Source organism: Chaetodon trifascialis, chromosome 11 (genome assembly GCF_039877785.1).
Source record: "Chaetodon trifascialis isolate fChaTrf1 chromosome 11, fChaTrf1.hap1, whole genome shotgun sequence".
NCBI lineage: Eukaryota > Metazoa > Chordata > Actinopteri > Chaetodontiformes > Chaetodontidae > Chaetodon > Chaetodon trifascialis.
The window spans coordinates 17,690,484-17,711,481 of record NC_092066.1 but is presented as its reverse complement, the minus strand read 5'-3'; the positions used below and the strand labels follow the sequence as shown (position 1 = coordinate 17,711,481).

The 20,998-nt window shown below is 42.3% G+C and overlaps 2 protein-coding genes and 4 non-coding genes across 6 annotated transcripts; 1 reads left to right on the top strand and 5 right to left on the bottom strand.

Annotated features, from left to right (window-relative positions):
- Positions 1-5,933: 5,933 nt before the first annotated feature.
- Positions 5,934-10,442, top strand: LOC139338415 (lactosylceramide 1,3-N-acetyl-beta-D-glucosaminyltransferase A-like). Its single transcript, XM_070973388.1, has 2 exons — positions 5,934-6,181; positions 8,211-10,442. The coding sequence occupies exon 2, from the start codon at positions 8,499-8,501 to the stop codon at positions 9,660-9,662; it is 1,164 nt and encodes a 387-aa protein (XP_070829489.1). The 5' UTR covers positions 5,934-6,181; positions 8,211-8,498; the 3' UTR covers positions 9,663-10,442.
- Positions 10,443-15,737: 5,295 nt separating this feature from the next.
- Positions 15,738-20,899, bottom strand: eif4a2 (eukaryotic translation initiation factor 4A2). The gene is made up of 11 exons (XM_070974216.1): positions 20,612-20,899; positions 19,693-19,750; positions 19,451-19,583; positions 19,041-19,180; positions 18,454-18,622; positions 18,250-18,359; positions 17,768-17,911; positions 17,165-17,302; positions 16,974-17,063; positions 16,612-16,691; positions 15,738-16,528 (listed from the first exon to the last, which is right to left on the bottom strand). The coding sequence occupies exons 1-11, from the start codon at positions 20,638-20,640 to the stop codon at positions 16,384-16,386; spliced, it is 1,236 nt and encodes a 411-aa protein (XP_070830317.1). The 5' UTR covers positions 20,641-20,899; the 3' UTR covers positions 15,738-16,383.
- On the bottom strand, positions 17,526-17,709 carry LOC139339767 (small nucleolar RNA SNORA81). Its single transcript, XR_011602894.1, has one exon. It is a non-coding gene; the product is annotated as a small nucleolar RNA SNORA81 (small nucleolar RNA).
- On the bottom strand, positions 18,022-18,203 carry LOC139339768 (small nucleolar RNA SNORA81). The gene has a single exon (XR_011602895.1). It is a non-coding gene; the product is annotated as a small nucleolar RNA SNORA81 (small nucleolar RNA).
- Positions 18,726-18,801, bottom strand: LOC139339769 (small nucleolar RNA SNORD2). Its single transcript, XR_011602896.1, has one exon. It is a non-coding gene; the product is annotated as a small nucleolar RNA SNORD2 (small nucleolar RNA).
- Positions 19,334-19,406, bottom strand: LOC139339771 (small nucleolar RNA SNORD2). Its single transcript, XR_011602898.1, has one exon. It is a non-coding gene; the product is annotated as a small nucleolar RNA SNORD2 (small nucleolar RNA).
- Positions 20,900-20,998: the final 99 nt, after the last annotated feature.

Below are 20,998 nucleotides of genomic sequence, written 5' to 3'. Positions count from 1 at the left end.
AGGAATAGCTCACTTCCTGGTGCTACTGCAGCTTCTGGGCTCTGTGGGGAAGAGAGAAAGAGAGAGAGATGGGAAAACAGGCCCATAACCGCTTGGATCCATGTGACGTCAACAATTAATAAGCATAATTGCGTTTGTTTCCTCAATTTATGGCTTGTTGCTAACCAATGCTGAAAGATAATCAGACTAAGCCGTTCTAATTGTGTCCTGTTTCCCCTGCTCGGTCATTAAACATCAGGACATCGTCTGGAGTATCACTTCCTCTGCAGGCACAGGGTCTTTGATCGCACCTTTTTAAACATGGCTCGACGTTTGCTCAACGTCACCGCCGAGACGGCTGCTCCGCGATGCTGGAGGTCATATCGCAGTTTGTCTTGTCGGGCAGTCGCTTCTCGAGCTACACGTGCAGCTTTCATGTCCAGCACTGACCGAAGTACACACTACAGTCCCTGCTTTGGTTTGCAGTTGTCAGGCAGTCCAGCATTAACACACACACACACACACACACACACACACACACACACACACACACACACACACACACACACTCTGGAGACGGGCTGTGTTCAGGCCTATGCACCGATAGGCGCTTTTGTTTGTAGTGTTCAGAGTTGGCGTTTTGAGGCAAGTCTGTGCTTGTTGTTAAAAAGCAGACTCGCAGCATATGACTTGATGTAACATGGTATCTGCATATAATATATATATATATATAAAAATATAAATATATATCTGTGCTATCACAGGGGATTCTTTTGTATGCCACTTGTGCGCCAAGGGTGGATTTTAAAGTTACTTTTTGAAGACGCTTGAAATACAGTACGTGATGGTGTTGCGTCACTGGGGGGTCGCGACCATGAGGAATGGTTTTTTATAAAATACCATTAAACAGTCATAGCGAAATAAAAAAAAAAGAGCAGCCCTTGGAAGGGTGTTTTTTTCTGCACTTTAGACTAAAAATGGAGAAACAGGGAGGTGTGTTTATTCAAGCCATCGTGGACACATCTGATGTTTGAAACGCTCTTAAAGGTGAATCAGAATTGATGCAGAAAATGTGCATTGTTCCAGTCGGCAAGTGAGGGTGGGTGGTGTCCCGTCTGGGTACGCCAAAATCGAACCAAGCCAACTTCACGGCATTCCAGGTCTCATCTCACCAACGGCTTGATACACGCACGCACGCATATACACACACACACACACACATCGGACATTTCAGAGGTTTTGTTCAGAATGTTCCTGTTTTAAAAAATTTTGTACTGAAGCTAAAGACTATTTTGAAGTTTGCTTTAACACAGTCAGCAGTGATTGGACTGTACCACAAAGACACTATTTCAAATGATGTCTATGACAGTGGAATGGTATTTTATAATGTTGTGTTTTTAGACGATAAGCTTTTTACACTGCATTCAAGCGCGTTTGCTATTTTTTGTTCCTACCGAAAGTACTAACGTTAATTCTATCTTTGCTATGTTGGAGAACCCTTGAAGGTTTTGTACTTCTCAAAACTTTTGTAAATCTGATTTATTTGTAGTTACAAACACAAAATGAACAAAAATCTAAAATCTGGATTTAATTGTTGATGTATTATAACACAGAATATGTAAATACCAATTTGCAGATTTTTTTTGTTGTGTTGTCTTTGCCATCACCTTTGTTGTACTCTCTTTCTCTCTCACTCACGTGGTTGCAGTCTGCAGCCTCCTGATCTGACTGTTGTAATATCACTCAGATTTCAAGGTCTAGAATAAAATCTATTTTGATAATATCAACGTGGTTGCTTTTAATTTGCTGCACTGACGCCGTGTCGTGTATGTATCAACTCATGACATAATGTCTTCAGCTGAACTTTGTGTTTAGTGCTGATTGGTGAATGCATGCTAACACACTATGATGGTGAACATGGTCAACATTAAGCTGCTAAACCTCAGCATGTTAGCCTTTAGCCCAAAGCACCTCTGGGCTCTAAACTGAGCCTCACAGCTGCTGGATTTACACTCTCAGCCATGTTCAAATTATGTGGTAACAGGCAACAAGCACCTCCTCTGCTGTTTTACTTTGCACAATGAGCCGCTGAAAAAGTTCAACAGGCTAAATATGCTTTTAGCAGCCTTTTTGAATGTCATTTAGATCAGAAAGCACTTAAAAGAGACATTAGACAGGAGTTCATCTTCTACTTCCTGCTCTTTTCCTCACACTTTGCGCAGGTTCCTCACTTAGCCTTTTGTCAGTGCTGCTGCTGTTGTTGCTATCTAGAGATAATGACATTCTGTGTGGATAGTATGTGTGGATTCGGCCCTGGAGGCTCTCCTATTTTAAAAATCCATGCTCGCAGCATGCTGGTACATTTATGGTAGGAAAATGAGAAGCCAGTTCACAAAGAATGAACACAACCGCCGGATGATTTGCAAAAAACCTGTTTTGCATCTCTGTCTGTCAGTATCGTCCGAGGTAACACAAGAACTTCATTGAAGCTGTAATATATTTACACTTAAATGAAATATGTTCCCAAAATGTAGCCTGACATATCTGGTGTCTTTGGAAACTTTGGGATCTTCCCTAGAATCTAATATTAAGCCATAGCTCAGAGGATGTCTCTGACTCAGCTACATGAGTAAACTTCACCTTATTTGCTCTTTTTGTCATCTATTGGTGTCATTAGTGACTCATGCACACACACACACACACACACACACACACACACACACACACACACACACACACACACACACACACACACACGCACCACTAAATTCACTGTCATCACATGTCTGTTTGTGTTTGTGGTCAACCCATGTAGGAAATTCTTGGCCACTTGGCCTTTACAGCAACTACTAGTCACACCATAAATGCTGAATGTCTGTAGGAAATGTACCAGCTAAGCTAACTAACACACGTCTCTCGTAGCAGATTTTTGTTCGGGCACTGTAGGTGATCTCTGAGACGTTTGCTTGTTCCTTGGTTGTTCATGCTTTGGCGACCCCACATTCATATGATGTGGGACTTCACCAGTTTCCATCACCAGTGTGACTTAAAACTCAGACATCTGTGAAAGCTGTGATGTTTCAGAGTTGCTGCTAAATAATGCAAGAAAAGGCAAACCCACTCGATGCCTCAGGTTAGCCTAAATATTTGATTCAGAGTAATGCAATGTTAATTTAATAGCTCCAGTGCTCTATCGATCACACAGGTTTTTTTCTTATTTTATGATACAGCTGAATCATAATGTCATTCAGTGTTTAAATTTCTCTCTTTGCGGCAGCCATCAGTGTTTTGTTATGCAAGAGATTTGTCAGCTAGGTGAGTTAATATTACTTGTGTTCATATTGACGCCCGTATGTTTGCATTTGGCATGAAAGCAGCAGTGCAGCTGACACTATGACTGAAGATGTGTTCAGACAGAGCGAAGCTAATGCTTGCTTGTGTGCATTGATTGCTGTACTGCTTGTGTTTACTCAGACAGCCAGTGTGCTGCATATATGCTAGCTGGAAGCTGAATGAAGCTTAGTGGACGTTCAGTCAGGAGGACATGTCATCATGCTCACTCATTGTTTACATTCTCTCTGTCTCTGCACCCTCTCCCTCTGCTTTCTTTTGTCTCAGCGCACTCGGATTGATGCGAGGATAATCTCACTGCTGCCAGTGTGATGTTAAAGGAGAGATTTGGATATTCTCCAAGGCTATCATAATATGATTTTAGTTGCTGTGATCATTTACACTGATCCACACTGGCTTTGAATTGAACTCTCCTTAACATGAATCCAATGAATGTAATTTGAGCCTCCAGCGGTCTGAGTACCTCAGCCAAATCAAGCTTCCTAAGTGAGCCTTTACAGCATAAAAATCCCTCTTCTACCTCTGTGCTACAGAGTCTAGGCAAACACAAAGAGGGGATTTCATATTAAAATTGTTCAAGTTGATTTGACTCATTATCTTCTGCTGATCTACTGAGTTCATTTTCACACAGACAGAGGACGGCGGACTCGCCCATCTCTTACTGTACATCAGAGTTGGACCAGGAAGTGATCATGTCATGGCCAGTATGCAGAGGAGGTACTCAGTACTAATAACACCTTCCACATACATCATGTGAATACTGTATTGACACAGACAATGAATGAATCCAAACCCATTTTTCAGCAGCTCTAAAGTTTTTATTCAGGCAGAAAAACCTGAAATAAATCATCTGAAAGCAAGTTTTATTTTGTATGTGTGTATTTCTGCATGTGTGTGAGCAAATGTGCACACCAGCTTCACTTACCTCTTCTTTTGCACTTTCCTTGACACATCCCATGATGCATCAGTCATGTGCTTGGCAGGACCTGACGGTTTTGCACCGCAGTCTTCTCATCTGTGACCTCCTGACAAGCATTTCATCTAATCAGGTCATGCGGTATATTTTTGGATGTTCATCTACTGTACCGGTCGGTTGCCAAACTCTCAGGTGAAATTCTGGGCAGCTGCACTGAATGAGGTTTGACTGTTTGGAAGCTGCTTGTCTGTTCTGTCTGCACTGACTCAAAAGTACGTGGAGGCAAAACCCTTATACCATTTCTGATGCAAACCAGTTCGCTCAGTCGCGGTGTGCTGGGAACACTGTCACTCACTGTTTGAAGGTGGTGTGTTTATTTTGGTATGTCCATACTGTTCTCTGTGTGCTCTCAGGTTTCCACTAAAACACATTCAGCATTAAATTAAATAAATGCATTTTTTACTGTGTTTTACTACACAGGACTTCTGAATACCATGTGCAGTATTTTCCATTTTTGTGCATTTACACACACTGAGCTACTTTAGTTTCATTACGTACACGTTGACAAATCTGTGAACACATTAGGGCGTGCAAATTGTTTGACTGGGATGTCACATTAAGGTCATAAAGCCAGAGAAGCTCACATCACACAGTGCACCAAATGTAAAATGATATGAAACTGTGTCTTCTTACCTCGGTTCCTGGGAAGGAATTTGTCATTTGGTACACTTCCATTTATATATGTTATAGTATAACGTTTGGCCAGTCTACAGCCATCTCCATGAGACTTGAGCTAAATGCTAATCTTAGCTTGCAAACATGATGACAATGCAATGTTTTAACCAGTAGGAAGTTTACCATGTTCACCATCGTAGGTTAGCACAAAGTGCATGTGAGGCTGATGGGAATGCCATTAGTTTTGTAAGTATTAAGTCATAAAGAAAATTTTAATTTTGACCTGACTGTCTGTACCAAGTTTCATGGTACTTGATCCAAACACTGAGATATTTCATTTAAAACCATGAATGTCACCCTCATGGTGGCACTTGTGGAAAAGTCAGCAGACTTTGAGCTGGTCCATCTTGCAGATGTTGAGCTATTTATTCCTTCAGCCCCTTCATGCTGAGAAACATGCAGTCTGAGAGGAGAGCGGCTCTGATGGATTTGGAAAGCATTTTCTGATAGCTGATTGAGAGAGAATGCAGAATATAGAGAGTATAGTGTTTTTCCAGTCTCTGACGGCTTCCGAAGATGTTGTGTCACGCACCAGGACATTCAAAGTAGAGAAATGGAGGATGCTGTGAACACATACTTTGCATGCGAGCCTGACAAATATGCAAAAACAGAAGAAATCATGGCAGAAGGCAAATAGTTATGATGCCACTGTAGTTTGGTGGATCATTTTGAAAAGACGGCTAATCTGGCAGGGGTTGAGTCTGATACTCTTCTGTCATTCCACCATTTGCATGTCACTCAGACACAGATGAGGCTCAGAGGGCAGACCTTTCTCTCATCATTTCCTCCCCCCTCTTCTCTGTACTAACACCTACACAGCCTGCAGGCCACCCCCACACTAAAGAGGAAGGGGGGGGGGGGGAGAGAGAGAGAGAGAGAGAGAGAGAGAGAGAGAGAGAGAGAGAGAGAGAGAGAGGAACCAAGGCAACCAGCACATGAACAAGCAACTTACAGTCACACACACTCAGAGGGCAGAGGCAGGATCAGAAGGAACACTTGCTCAGATATCCACGCAGACACACACACAGGGGGCTTTACAAGGGACTGATCTGGCTGCTGATAATCGTTACCTCCCTGTCATCTGAGGGAAAAGTAAACTTGGAGCGGAGAAGAGGATCTGTGCAGCACGGGAGAGGACTGGACTGGGCAAAGGAAACTGTTGCCACCTCTGTCTCGGATTCACACAGAGAGTGTATGCCGGTGAGTGTATGAATGATCGGTCGAGTGATGGTGTGCTTTTCCTCCTTCCCTCCCTCCCTCCCTCCCTCCTTCTGTGTTTCAAGTCTATTTATACAAATAGTGACTTTGGAAATATGCTAGTTGGGTGGTTCACTTTCACAACGCTTGTTTTAGATGCAACTGAGACAGAAGAGTGAGGATCAACACTTGTGTTTGAGCTCCCGCCCCGCGTTGGACAGTGTAGCGTGCACCCGGACAGAGTCACAGCACAGTAACCTGTTTAAAGGGTTTCATAGTGGCAACTCCTTTAGTCAATAATCAAAAGCAACTATTAGTAGACTACAGAAATCCAAAAAATAAGAATCATCTCAGGAAAACCACAAAGAAATATTAAAAATTGGGAATATTTAAAAGAGGTACAGAGCAGCACACAATATCCAATGTTAGATAAAGGCCATATCCATCAATCACAGTCACGCTGTTGGGTGTGCACCTGTTACACAAGCCCCGTCTCTCCGGCTCATTCGTATAGTCTGTATTTTGCATGTTTTCAGGAAGTTAATATGTAATCCCCCGGACCACAATTTTTCATGCAAATCACGTGCACCAGAATATTGATGGAAAATTTCTGTATACTGCAATAAGCTGGTGTTTGTATATGTATACATGATCAAAAAGGCAACAGGCAAACAAAGGCATGTTATGGGCTTGGACAGCTGGACATGCCTCATTCTTAAAGGGCCAGTTTCATGCACTTTAAGTGTATCTTGATTTCCCAGGATTTGGGGATGTTTGGGTAAAGAAAGAAACCTCACAGGCTGATATTTCAAAACAGGCACATTAAACCACCTGCGTAGTATCAGCAGATAACACAAGAGGTAAGTGAGAAAAACAAGCTGTTTTTGCAATTTTTTGAACCAACCCTTATAGGATGAGGTATGTCCAGTTGTCTTGCCCCATTTCATGCCCAAGAACCCTCTTTTATACTCTTACATTAACATGTTATATGTGTCAGTCACAGTCCACCTTGTATGTGTGCTCATCTCCATACTGGCCAGTAAAATTACCCGCTAAAAAATCTGAACGTAATCGAACAGGAACAATAGAACTGGCATCTGCTTCATGACAGGTAGGCTGGAAAATATATAACAATAAGTGCTTCTGTGTAAGAACAGGTGAGGCAGAGTTTCTCATTTTCAGCCAGAGAGAAAAGAGAGCCATTCTGAGCCAGTGACCCCATTAGGCACAGGCCATCCAATGATGCTTAAAAAGCTCTTGGGGTGCGGTGGGAGTCCCAGGCCCTGGGCACATCATGATCCCCCCTTGGTTTCAGCCCAGGCCCAGCCGGAAGCAGGTTATTCTCGTCCCGCATTGTACTGCCGAGCTATTCTGACGCTGCCCATTGTGTCCAAAAGCTTTCCATGACTCTCAGCGATTTCACTGGGTCTGAACCTTAAACCCCTCCATTATGGACTGGCTTGCATCGCCACATTTGCTGTGTTGGCTTTTGTATTCAATCGCACTCCCCCGCCCCGCCCCTCCCCTCTGCCCCACCCACTAACTTTTGACTTTTCAGCGAACGTTACTACTCTTGCACAGAAACACTGAATGCAAGTGGATGGTGTCAAATTCCAAGTTCAGATCTGACCACAAAAGTTTAATGTGGTTTCATTTGTGTCTCTGAAAGAGTAAATGGTGTGAATACATGCGTCCTCTTTCTGACTCTTTTTTTTTATTTGTTTGAAGATATTAAATTGAATCAAAATGGTTAGAATCTCTATTTGTTTCTACACCTATAGGTTAATCTAACAACAAAACAAAACGCTGCACATGAGGGAACACGTCATGAGAAAGCACATATTTGTAAAACATGACCTTAGAACAGAAAAATGTTAGGATATTAGTGAGCAGACATTAAGAAATGTGTATTTTACATTTCCACTTCCTCATTTCTAAACAAAAAGAAGCTGAGGTTTCACCAGTGTTTCAACAAAGCATCCGTCCAGCTCTGTCACAATAGTAAATGTGCTCTCTGCTTTCACTACTTCAGGACGACAGCCTCATGGGTGAAAGATGAGTCTCCAGCTGCTGGATGACTCTGAGTGTAATGGAGGGCGTTTCCCGGCAGACACAGTGACTCCCACCAACGCTTGTGCCTCCCGCTAAATGTTGAAAGCCTAGGATGGAAGACCCACCAAGCGCTGCTCTGCGTCACTGGAACAACACTCTTAACCTCCGAAACCTCAATCATCTCGCCTCCTCCTTCGCGCACACCACCTGCTTCACCACCACCACCAACCAGACAGGGACCACTGCCACCTGGTGACAAGATTCCAGGATGTTTTTGAATTTCCGCCGGATACGAAGATGCCAGTGTGTGCAGCTGATGACCACCTGCTTGGTGCTGTCAGTGGTAATGGTATGCTGGGAGCAGATGGACAACAGCGTCGTCAGCCATGTCAAATCTTACTCCTTCCGCTACCTGGTCAACCGCTTCGCCTACATCAACAAGAGCCTCACCATCCCTCGCGAGCAAGCCAGGAGCTTCAGCAACTTCCACTACCTGCTGGACCACCCGGATAAGTGCGCCAACAAGGACGTCCTCCTCCTCCTCTTTGTCAAAACGTCCCCAGAGAACATTGAGAGAAGAAACGCCATCAGATCCACTTGGGGTAATGAGACCTACATCCAGGATGTGCTGGGAGTGACAGTCAAGGTGGTGTTCGCTTTAGGAGCACCTCAGACCAAGAAGGCGGAGCTGTCATGGAGCAAGAGGAACAGGGTTGGTTTTCAGGAGCAGCTCATCCAGGAGGATCGTCTCCACGGCGATTTGATCCAACAAGACTTTGTAGACTCCTTCCACAACCTGACCCTGAAGCTGATCCTGCAGTTCCACTGGATGCACAGCCGTTGCTCACACGCCCGCTTCCTCATGACTGCTGACGACGACGTCTTTGTCCACATGCCCAACCTGGTGACCTATCTGCAGGACATGAGCCGCAGAGGCGTCACAGACTTCTGGATTGGTCGAGTGCACAGAGGGGCGCCGCCAATCCGCAGCAAAGACAGTAAGTACTATGTGTCCTTTGAGATGTACCAGTGGTTGTCATACCCTGACTACACAGCTGGGGCTGGGTACGTCGTCTCCAGGGACGTAGCGGACAAAGTCTACCAAGCCACACTGACCCTGAATGCCACTCTTTACATAGACGACGTGTTCATGGGCATCTGTGCCAACGCCATCGGTGTGTCACCGCAGGAGCATATGTATTTCTCAGGTGAGGGCAAAGCGCCCTACCATCTGTGCATCTATGACCAGATGATGACCTCACATGGTCACGTGGAGGATATCTATGACCTGTGGAAGGCAGCAACCCACCCACAGGTGAAACAGAGGACCTCTGGGCTCAAAGGGAGGCTGTACTGCACAGCTGTGAAAATGTCTCTCCTTTGTAATCCTTACTATTTTAACACCTACCCTTGCAAAGCAGCATTTTTGTAATATTACATCAGGTTTGAGCGTGTGACAGGGAGACAGGGAGTCATAGGTCATAACGTAAAGACGATCATCGCTGCGAATATTACCTCAGTCCTTTTAGTCGGACACCCATGTCTACACACTGGAGCTGTTCATGTTTGTCACTGTGTGTGAGTGTGTGTGAGATCACCAACACATCAAGTCTTTGTGGTTTAATGACACTGGCTTTGCATTGACAACAGAATGTGTTAAAAAGTCGGTCCCAACTCAAACCCACCGCGCTCTCAATATTTTACTTGATGAACTCATTAATTTTCAGTCTCAGCCATTTGTTCCTCCTCTTTGCCTTGAAGTTTGCAATCTTCTCTTACTATGATACGCAAAGGATCACCAAAGCTTTTTAATGATATAAGAACATACTGTAACATTCTCACTTAAATAAACAGACCTTTTGAAACTATTGAGGGACCTATAGGAGGTCTGTGGGTCTAAAGTGATGATGTAGAGGGGAAGTAACACTGGGGTTTTTCTGATGTGTGAGTCAATGTAAAAAAAATATACTGTAGGTCAGTGATGTCTCAAATCTAAAAGTGTCTCTATGTCATGAAGTGGAAAATTCCCCACAGTGAAGCAGAATTGATGTGTAACTGCAAAGACTTCACCAACAGCTCCCATGCTGAGATAATGATGAAGTAATGTGCAACAAAGTGTTCTAAATTGATGCTTTTGTTGTTATAATGTCATTTTTTTGTATTTAAAATTGTGAAATATGTTTTTTATTTAATAAATAAAATCTCCAAAGTTAAGTGTTTCTTATTATTTTTGCTAGAGGTAGTCATGAATAAAGTCCGTTTGTGGGTCAGGAAACGTGAGCTCAAGAAACGTGCATTGTGAAACCGTAGAACAGTTGAGGATTTCACTGCTTTGACTGCACAACTTGTAGAACCATTACAACCACAGAACATCACAACCCTTTCATGACTTCTGTTTTAAAAAAAATGTTAAAAAGGAGATACAAGTCACTTCCTCAAGTTTCTGCTGGTTACAGAGGAAGTTACTGCACCTGGCCAAGAAACAGTTCAACGCATAGGTAAAACTACAATTTATTGTTTTTTCACTTTGGCTGTACTTCCAGCTGGTTAGCATAGTTTAGCACATTGATTGGAAACAGCTCGCCAGCTTCCACCCAAAGGCAACAAAATCCACCTGCCAGCAGCTCTAAAGCCCAAAAATTAAAAGGTCATATCTCATTTGTCAATTCCTATAATCTGGATGTTTTTCTAGAGCAAAGTTCAAGGTTCAAACTTTTGTTGTCAGCAACTTGTGTAAGTTTGTTAAGCAGAGTGTCATTTCCCTGCTAAAGACACAAGGAGACAAATCTAATATTATAACGAGTATAACAAAAAATGCTTCTCCCAATTAAATCAAATGAAAGTCAAGATAAAGAACTACTATCTTGTGTGACAACTGTCATCAAAAGTGTTTTTTCGAGTTACATAAGGCACAAAATGAATACAAAAACAACATGTGTTTCATCTAATTGTCATGAAGACAGACAGCACATTTCCACAGTCATAAGTCTGCTTGCAAGCAGCACTGAACCACAGTGCAGCGTGCATGCACTGCATGCATACGAAGCAGTGTGTGTGTGAGCCACCAGTTACTGCACGAACCAGCCTGACACCACATTGTGGCCCTCCATGTGTTTGCCTTCCCTCCCCACAGCAACAGTTTGCTGAGCAGCAGAGCAGGTGTCAGGAGCCACAAGTCTCAGCAGAGTGGAAGCGTAAGCATCCTGCATGAAAGCATTTCACGACTTTCTGCCCAAACACATTTTTATACGTGAAGGAATGGGCTTCGGCTGAGTGTGTGCACTGAAACACTGCTCACCACAATTTAGATTTTTCCACCTGACATGTGATACATAGAGCCAAAAATACCCCCGACATTGGCCAGAAAGTCAACAGTGTCCTCAGAGGGTCTGATCCACGGAGGCATGTGGCACGCTGCTAACAGCATTAACCGAGGCTGGTCCTGGGTCAGTGCTCAAGATAAATGTCATAAACCTTCCCAGACAAACAAAACCGGGGGGTCATGCTTCAGTTATGTGACTGATCAAATCAGGCAGGAGGAAATATTTCAGATTCTGATTTCAGAGTGGCTTTCTGTATTAATCTGCTTTGTTCAGTTCCTTCTGTACTCCATGTGCTCTTTGCACTGCATCAGCACTCAGGTTTCCTCTCTGACAATACTGGATTTCCCCAAATCTCACTGCAGTAAATATTCAGTTTTTCTTTTCACATCAGGGAGTAAACATCCAGTTTAAGGTCATGAAAATGTCGCCCTCTCCTCACTTCACCTCCACTCACTGTGAGTTGTCCATATGTTTATTTATGGAACTTGGTCCTGAAATGCGATGTTGCCTGGATTAGCTGTTCTCCAAACAGCTGCTCTGTTTCCACGGCAACGCCTAAAGAAGAATAATTCACACAAAGGATTTAGATGAGCCTAAAAACACAACCAGCTGCCTGCATCCGCCTGCTCACCAAACTGCTGCAACTGGCAGCTTTTTGAAATTGCCTTTGATTGTTGATATTAAGAGGTGGATTTAAAGAGGGTAAATATGAATTACACTCATTTAAATGAGAAAATCTGATAATGTCACGTACAATACATGAGCTGTTTAGTCTAATTTCCCTTGGGAACAGAAACTAGTTTGTTATTTTTAGATTTACTCAAGTGATCATCCCTGAGAAATGACCCACGAGGATTCAGCCGCTGACTTTAGTCATCAGAACAATGAAGGTCATCTTTAGTCATCTCCCATGAGGTGGCATTGCAACATAATTGCGTTCCAAAGTTGACATGCCAAATATAGTTGCAGACGGTGCTGGTCAATGCACCAGCTGAGCCCCACAGGCAAGCTATTACCATAGCTTATGAAAAAATAATTACTCTCCACGGAAACTGGTAAAATGTAACCCAAGGCCAAATATAGCAAGCATAGAGAGGATTTACCAGTGTGGAGAAATCTGTCTGTTTCCTGGTTAGGGAGAATAAGCTTGCTCAAGATGAACACACTTCCTAAGTTTTTAATAGCCTTCATGGATGCTGCCAAGTTTACATCCTAGCAGCATCTTTGCCAATGATGTTTACATAAGTTATCTGCCAAAGTAAACCAGGTAAATTCCAGTGACTTAAAAGAATAGAGCAACATCTTATGAAATGCACTTGTTTGCTCTCTCACTGAGTTAGTTGAGGAAACTGATACCTCTCTCATGACTGTACGCTAAATATTAAGCGACAGCCAGCAGAGCTGGTTAGCTTGGCTTAGCTTAGCATTAAGACTGGAAGGAGTTAGCCTGGCTCTGTCTGACAGCAGCAAAACATTTTTGTTCAACAAAAACCCAACTTTGAACCTGATAGGCTGCCTTTTTTCACCTGTGAACAAAGCCAGGCTGTTTGCCCATATCCAGTCTGTATGCTAAGCTAAGCTAAGCGCCTGCAGACTCTTGCATGCAGATATGAGAGTGGTCCTCTGATCTGACTCAAAGTAAAGAAAATAAGCAGATTTTCCAAAATGTCAAACTATTCATCAAAAGGGCAAATCCCTAAAATCATGTCTTTTGTATATTAGCCAGCACAGCGACACTGTGTACATACACTGCATGAGTGAGTGAATCAAGGACTTCAGGTTTACTGACACAGGACTCATTTGGTTCATTAAAAGGCTAGAAGAGAACAAAACTAAAGCTCAGTGTTTTAAATACCCTGGTCACAAGGAACAAGATTTGGGTTCATTTCAAACTAAACTAAAAAAATGTCACTCGTGACTCCCATATGGACAGATTAAACATTAAGATATTTTAGCTTTGCATAAAAACCTGAAACAGGGCGAAAGAGCAAGTGGCTCTGTCCAGTGGTAACAAAAGCCTGCCTACCTGCACCTCTTAAGCTCCCTATTATACACTGTATGCCTCCATGGCAAAGTAACAGGTGACTTGTGCTTGTCTCAAATTAACAGCGACCAGGAGAAAGCAGTGGAACAGGTTTATTCTACACTGCTCATGTTCAGGCTTTGAAAAAGCAGGGTGTGGACCAGCTTACGAAAGTCATTTGAAGCCAAGATGTGGCAAAAAGATCCCTAATGCAAAGCTAACTGCATTATAGTGTTTTCTGTATGTGTATATAGGAGCTTAACTTTTGGTTTTTAAGTTAAGTTTTGGGAAATGTGGTTCTCTGTGCATGTACATTTGTGACTGGGTCGATTTTAACCATTTATACTCACAAGATCAAGTTTTGAAAAAACCCATTTTGAGGACCAGGAAACGCTGTGCACAGGAAAGAAAAAAAACAGTTCTTAAGCCGCATCAACCACAGACAGCAAACTTAAACATCTAACTAGGACGAAATGGTGATAAATGGGTCAAAATTCTTAAGTCACTGAGTGAATAGTTTCCACAAACCACAGCAACCTATCGCTTGTAGGTTAGTTCATAGGTTAGCAACTCTTTAAACTAGATAATACAGGAAGGAAATGTTTTAAGCATAAAACTGGAGGAACTTTTTAAAGACTCCATGATGCTATTTGCTTTGGATTATTACTGAAATGAGCATAAAATCCTCAGTGTTTCGCCATGTTTTAACTAGCCAAAATCTAACAGTCACCATTGTGAAACGTGATGGCATTAAACTCGTGAAGCAATACCAAAATGACAAATTCGTTACCTGTATGTGTTCATCCTTAACAGACACTTAATTCTTGTACAATTTGCAGATGTCCTAACTTATGTTCTTTGAGACGTTAGTCAAGACGGGCCACCTTGGAGAAGAACACCCACACTGACTTCCTGTCTGATGTACACATGTCATGAAAGGGATTCGAAAGCTTCTCCCTTAATTTCTACTTTGGGTACCGAACTTTTTACCATTGCCACATCTGTTGTGTTAAATTCCATGTATTTTTTATAACTATAGATAAGTGAACAAACTACTTCCTCAGGACCTCGACAAATGTTGAAACAGGAACCACACAATAGCAAGATAAGAATCTCACTGATTGAATTCAGATTCCTGTGTCAGAGAATGAGACCTTGCGGAAGCTGAATGCAGATGAGGTCCAACAGAGCATGATAAAGATGATGAGAGAGACTGATGAACTTTTGGTTTTGTGTTTCTGGGCTGGTTTAAATGGAACTCCACAAATTTTACACATCAAAGTGCCACCATGATGGGCCAGCCAGAGCACTGAGTTTGCTGAATGTATGCTCCATTTACTGTGGTCTACTGTCTTATCGTACTTTTCTGCACAGTATATTAGGTTCTGCTTTTCATGCCTTCATGTCATATAGCTTCACAACAGTGCCACTCAAATTGCCCCTCACCACGTTCTGCACACTGTCGATATTGCCTTATTTTAAATATTTGGTGGGTGGTCAAATAGAAAGTGCAACTGTGAGTTTCTTTTTTTTTTTTTTTTTTTTTGCTCATACTCCAATCGATTGTCCACAACGTATCTAAAACTGCACAGTCCCAGAACAAAGTTCAGTTTTTTTTTTTACCCATTGTGTCAAAACAAGGAATATATTCTCTTTAAAATGTATTTTCTATCAAAACAAGGGAAAAATTTGCTTAATTACGACACGACTGAAAACAATTTACATGATATTTACACAAGATTTTTTTTATTGATTTTTTTCTCCAGGAAGCAAATGAATTATCCAATGAGGGAAAAGTAAAGCATGCACAGAAATGTTGAGATTTTTAAGCATCTGACACCTAAAAATCTCTTAAAACTGTCAGCGAATCTAGACCTTCTGTGGCATCAAATGTACCTTTTCTCTCATCTGACCGGTTCTCACAGCGTTGAAGTCTGCTGCTTTACCAGTAGGTGGCACTATGTCACAGCTCTTCATCCGTGCGGACTGACCGTCCCTGCTGCTTCAAGCACCTCACATGTTGCTTCTCCGTGCACATTTCTTTTAGACTGCATCCATCTTCAGAACACTTCGGCATAGTTGTTGCCTGATTTAATCAGCTGGTAACTCAACTTATTGAGAACATGCAAGAACATTATTTTAGGACAGACAAGACAGCATGTTTACTTACAGCAATTTCAGTTTATTAAGACATTCATACAATTCTCGGGAGGAGGAAATCTGAAAAGTAGTCAAGGGGGTAAAATAGCAATATACTCTGGTTAGGGTAAAACCACGTCAGCAAAATATGGCCAACCAGTGAGGAATTCTGAGCAAGTGGGATAATAAAAAAAGAAAAAGTACATTTAAATTATAACATTCACAAAAGATAAAAAGCAAGTGAATCTACAGTAAAACATGACAAGTGCCTCTATGAAGCAGGCCCACAATACATCGTACATATGTTAGCATAACATAATTTGCAGACTTTATACAGCACTTATACCTTTTAGTCCACAAGTAAGTTACTAAATGGTGGAGAACATCAAATACACACATTTTAATTGAACATGGAAAGAAATACCTGATAAGGACCGTTATGTTTACAGACCCCATGGCTTTGTAGCTCCAACCAGGCTGCTGTCGAGGTTAGAATCTACAACTGTCCGAGAGGGACCACCATAGAAGTCACCTCGCTTTTAACACATACCAAAATTCTGATCCAAGGTTTAGCATTGAGAAGTTTTTCCCCCTCGAATATATAAGCACAATGCAAGTGGACGATCGCTATCACTGCGTTTTTTTTTTTTTTAAAGAAATCTCAGAGCTCAAATCAGGTCAGCCACATTCATAGGCATCTCCTCCACAGTTGTATTGTAAAACGTCTCAATGTCTCGAAGAATCCTCTTGTCCTCCTCGGTGACGAAGTTGATAGCAACTCCTTTTCTGCCAAAACGGCCACCACGTCCAATTCTGCAAAGATTAAAGATGAGCCACTTTAGACACACACAAGACACTGAGGTGCACGTAGCGGTGCAAAACATGACAAAACTGACCTATGAATGTAGTTCTCTCGATTTGTAGGAAGGTCATAGTTAATGACCAGGGAAACCTGCTGGACATCAATCCCACGAGCCTGAGTAGGAAAAGGCATTTCAATTATATTCAGGTCTAAGAGACAGACTGTGCACACATTTAATGTGCACAAAGTGATGTCGCTCGTATATAAGTAACAGATTCCTACGTTAGAAGAACCCATTGTGGAGAACGAGCCCTGATCTCCCAAACGTTTGGACTGCTTGGTCATTTAGGGACTGTTGCAGCATTAAAAACATTTGGATTTTAACATCGCAATTGATCATCTGACATTTCTTACACTTCAGCCATCATCACACAACACACTGCATCTTATACTAACCAGAAGATCTGTAGTGATCAACACTCTGCTTGAGCCAGATCTGAACTCCCTCATAATCACATCTCGCTCCTTCTGGTCCATATCTCCATGCTGTGAACCAAAAAGTATTTGAATTAGGGAAATGTGCAGCACTAATATGGATAAGCCTTGCCAACAGTTAGTGAACCAATAAGGTAAAGAACAGAACCTACCAGAGCAGAGACGGTGAAGTCTCTAGCATGCATCTTCTCAGTCAACCAGTCGACTTTTCTCCTGGTGTTGAGGAAGATGACAGCCTGGGTGATTGTCAGTGTTTCATACAGATCACACAGGGTGTCCAGCTTCCACTCCTGGAGACATTCATGAACAAAAAGTTAAGTCAAGCAATGCGTTGACAGCTGAAGAGTTAACTTGACATATTGTAAGCCAGGAACAAGGCCATTTATCATCTATTAAACTCCACATTGAAAAAAAAAAATATATATATATATATATATATATATATATATATATATATATATATATATATATATATATATATATATATATATATATATATATAAGGAGCAGATAATGTGTAACACAGGATCTTGAGACAAGGGACACTGGACATTTAGAAAGAGGTCCCTCCGAGCCTCATTTCCAATACTGTGCCTTTAATCTCCTTCCCTGGTGTACCCATGCTTACACGGCCACATGAGCTAAACCTGCGAGGCTTGGCTCCTGCAGTTTTAGCAGGGTGCTTTAGAGAGAAGGGACATTTGATGATGTTACTGACTAGAGTGTTGCATAGTGTTACAAACACGTGAACCCACCTCTCGCTCAACATTTATGTAGAACTGCTTGATACCCTCAAGGGTAAGCTCTTCTTTCTTCACCAAGATGCGAATGGGGTCTCGCATGAACTTCTTGGTCACCTCCAATACCTCTGCTGGCATGGTGGCAGAGAGCAGGACCACCTGGAGAAGACGCGTCATATTACGATAAGATCCAAAAGACTAAATCACCATATCAAAACTCTGTGCACTGTTTCCAAAGTAAAACATTCAAAACTTTTAAATGCAGACCTAAGTGTGGCACTGCACCTTGAGACAGAAGCCAATGAACATTAAGAAAGAGGTTCGACAACATCTCATTTACAGTACAGTGCACAATGATCTCCTTCCACGTAATACTCTGCTAGCATTACTGCATGAAACAGATCAAATCTGAATCACACAATTATAGCAGACTTCTGTAAATGCAGAAGGATGCCATCAACTGTCTGTGCAGTGCTAGTACTCAAAAAGATACATACTTGAATGTTTGTGCTCAGTTTCTGGAAGATCTCATAGATCTGATCCTTGAACCCTCGACTCAACATCTCATCAGCTTCATCAAGAACAAACATCTTGATCCATTTTGGGGCTGCACAGAAATATGGCAATAAAAGTCAAACTTTTTTATGTGAAATGAACTGCAACCAATTGAAAATGCTTTGAACAAGACCTGTGCTACTTACACAGGTGTCCCCTGCTAAGCATGTCGAACACACGTCCAGGTGTGCCCACCACTATGTGAGGGGCCTCAGCCTGGAGCTTCTGTATTTCACTACGGAGATTGGTCCCTCCAATACAGGCATGGCAGGCTGCCCCCATGTAGTCACCCAGAGCCAGAATGACCTTCTGGATCTAATGAGGGGAGACGGACGAAACAAACAAAAACTGTTCAGGATAATGTGGTACAGAGAGTATGGCAGGATATTTTAAACACGGGAGTGTAGAACAACTGTTGAAGTGATCAGTAAAGTAAAAACGAACTCTCCATTTCAAGAGTCAGTCCCGAAAGATGGTATGCCATCATGTCACCCAGTTTTCTACAGCGAGATACATTTCAATCACAATCAATCCAATGAAGCCAAATCACCTTTTAGACCAATGCAGCCATGGAGAGAGACTACACCAATCCTAAGAGAATACTTTGTTTCACAATTTCAGATTGAACAGTATTTTTTAAGAAGAAATTGTACCTTCGTACTTGAATCAGTGTCCTCAATGTGCTGTTTAGGTCTGAGACACTGAGGTTATCGTGACCTCAGGAACAGCATACCTGCTGAGCCAGCTCTCTGGTGGGAGCCAACACCAGAGCCTGAGTCTCCTTCTGCTCAATGTCCAGCTGCTGCAAGATAGAGATGGCAAACGTGGCCGTCTTGCCAGTGCCTGACTGGGCCTGGGCAATGACATCATATCCTAATAGCAGAGGGACAAATATTTGCTGTAAGGAAATGTGTCTTCCAACTCAAATTGAAAAGAAAATTAGTCTGAATATGAGAAACTGTCAAGTTAGACTACCTCAGAAGCAGTTAACAAAAGAGATGACATTTATAACAATTGAATGGTATTGAGTGATCAGTGGAAACAAAGTTATCCCCATTAATGGGTAAGTCCCGAAAGATGGTAAAGCATCATCTCACTCAGTCGATAAACAATCCATTTCTAAGTGAAGTATGATTTCTGTACCTTTGATGCAAGGAATGATCGCCCTTTGTTGAATGGCAGATGGCTTTTCAAAACCATATGCATATATTCCCCTGAGAAGAGTCTCCTTCAGGTTCATATCATCAAAGTTGTCCGTAATCTCACTCCAGTTGCTCTGAATCAAAGGGGAACAGTGGTTTGTGAATGAAAGTCACATTAAGCACAAAAATTCTATTCAAAATCCATCTTTTTCCGCTGTGAAAAGACTAATGTCATGTACATACCTCGATGACACCATCAGGCTCCATTCCATCTGGCCCCCCATGGTCTCTATCTTTTGAGCTGTAAAAGAAAAGTGATACAGGTCAAATCTCACTTGAAGGCAACTTGACGTATCACCATAACACAAAAAGACATACTAGACGACAGACTACTAAAAACGGCCAAATGCAGCCATCACGTGTCATGTAGCTCCTAATGTAATAAACCGCCTATTTCACGTTAACTAACGATTAAAACGTAAAAACTACGTCAAATGTGTAGTGAGCGGGTCTTCGATGGTCCGGGTTACGCCCAGAGTGTCTCATTACAGAGTCCGGCGCTGCGCCGGGAGCACGTGTAAATTCCACGAGCACAGCTGGACGACCTGTCCCACCTGAAATTCCTGTCTAACCTCGAACGGTTACACATCTGTTCACACTCACGGTGTGATTCATGTCAATTACCTAACATAGGTGTATCTTAAACGTCACACCTTCGGCAAAATCTCAACATGGAGCGCAGCTTCCCTCACAGCTAGCCAATATGTCCGACAATTGGGCCTGACTACCAACGGTGGCTTCTGCTGCCTGCTAGGCCGAGCTGTAGCCGGGCCCGACGGTTTCCCTAATTTAGTCAACCACTGGCCACGACAGCGAAAAGTTTAGGAACATGACCCGGTCTTGATGGATTTCAAGTTAGATATTAGAAAAATGAAACCCCTTAAATCGAAATGTCAAGTAACGGCAATATGGAACTGCGGTGGAAAGGTGTCACAAAGCTAACCGTTAGCAACCCATCGCCTTCACAGCGGTTGCGGCCTAACACTGGATAGCTAAATAATCACAAATTCGGCATCACATAGAGTGTACACCGGCATGACACGATAACGTACATCTAAACATGGAGTATTGTCTAAAAAGGTGACCAAATGTACGATATTACCTGTTGTAATCAGCAGAATCGCTAGACATGATCCGTGCACAACTTCAGCATGCGACTGGAAAGATCGCTGATGGCGATGCCAACTGCCTTTATGCAGCCGGACTTATTTAACTGATGAACTTAATGCTGAGTTTGGTTGACAATATAGTCTCAGTTGACTGACTTAATATCTGGACAATACTACATTTCATTCAGTGTCCTCCTATATACAAATATATATTTCAATAACCAAAAAAATGTGAAAATTGTTCCAGACTACATTTATCAGCGGAAGGATATTGCAGTAATAAGTGGTGCTTGGGCTGCCAGGGCTGCTACAGTGTCTCTGACAGGTCAAAATTCATCCGACAAGGTTGCGCAACATTTTAGAAAAGAGGGTTCGTGTGA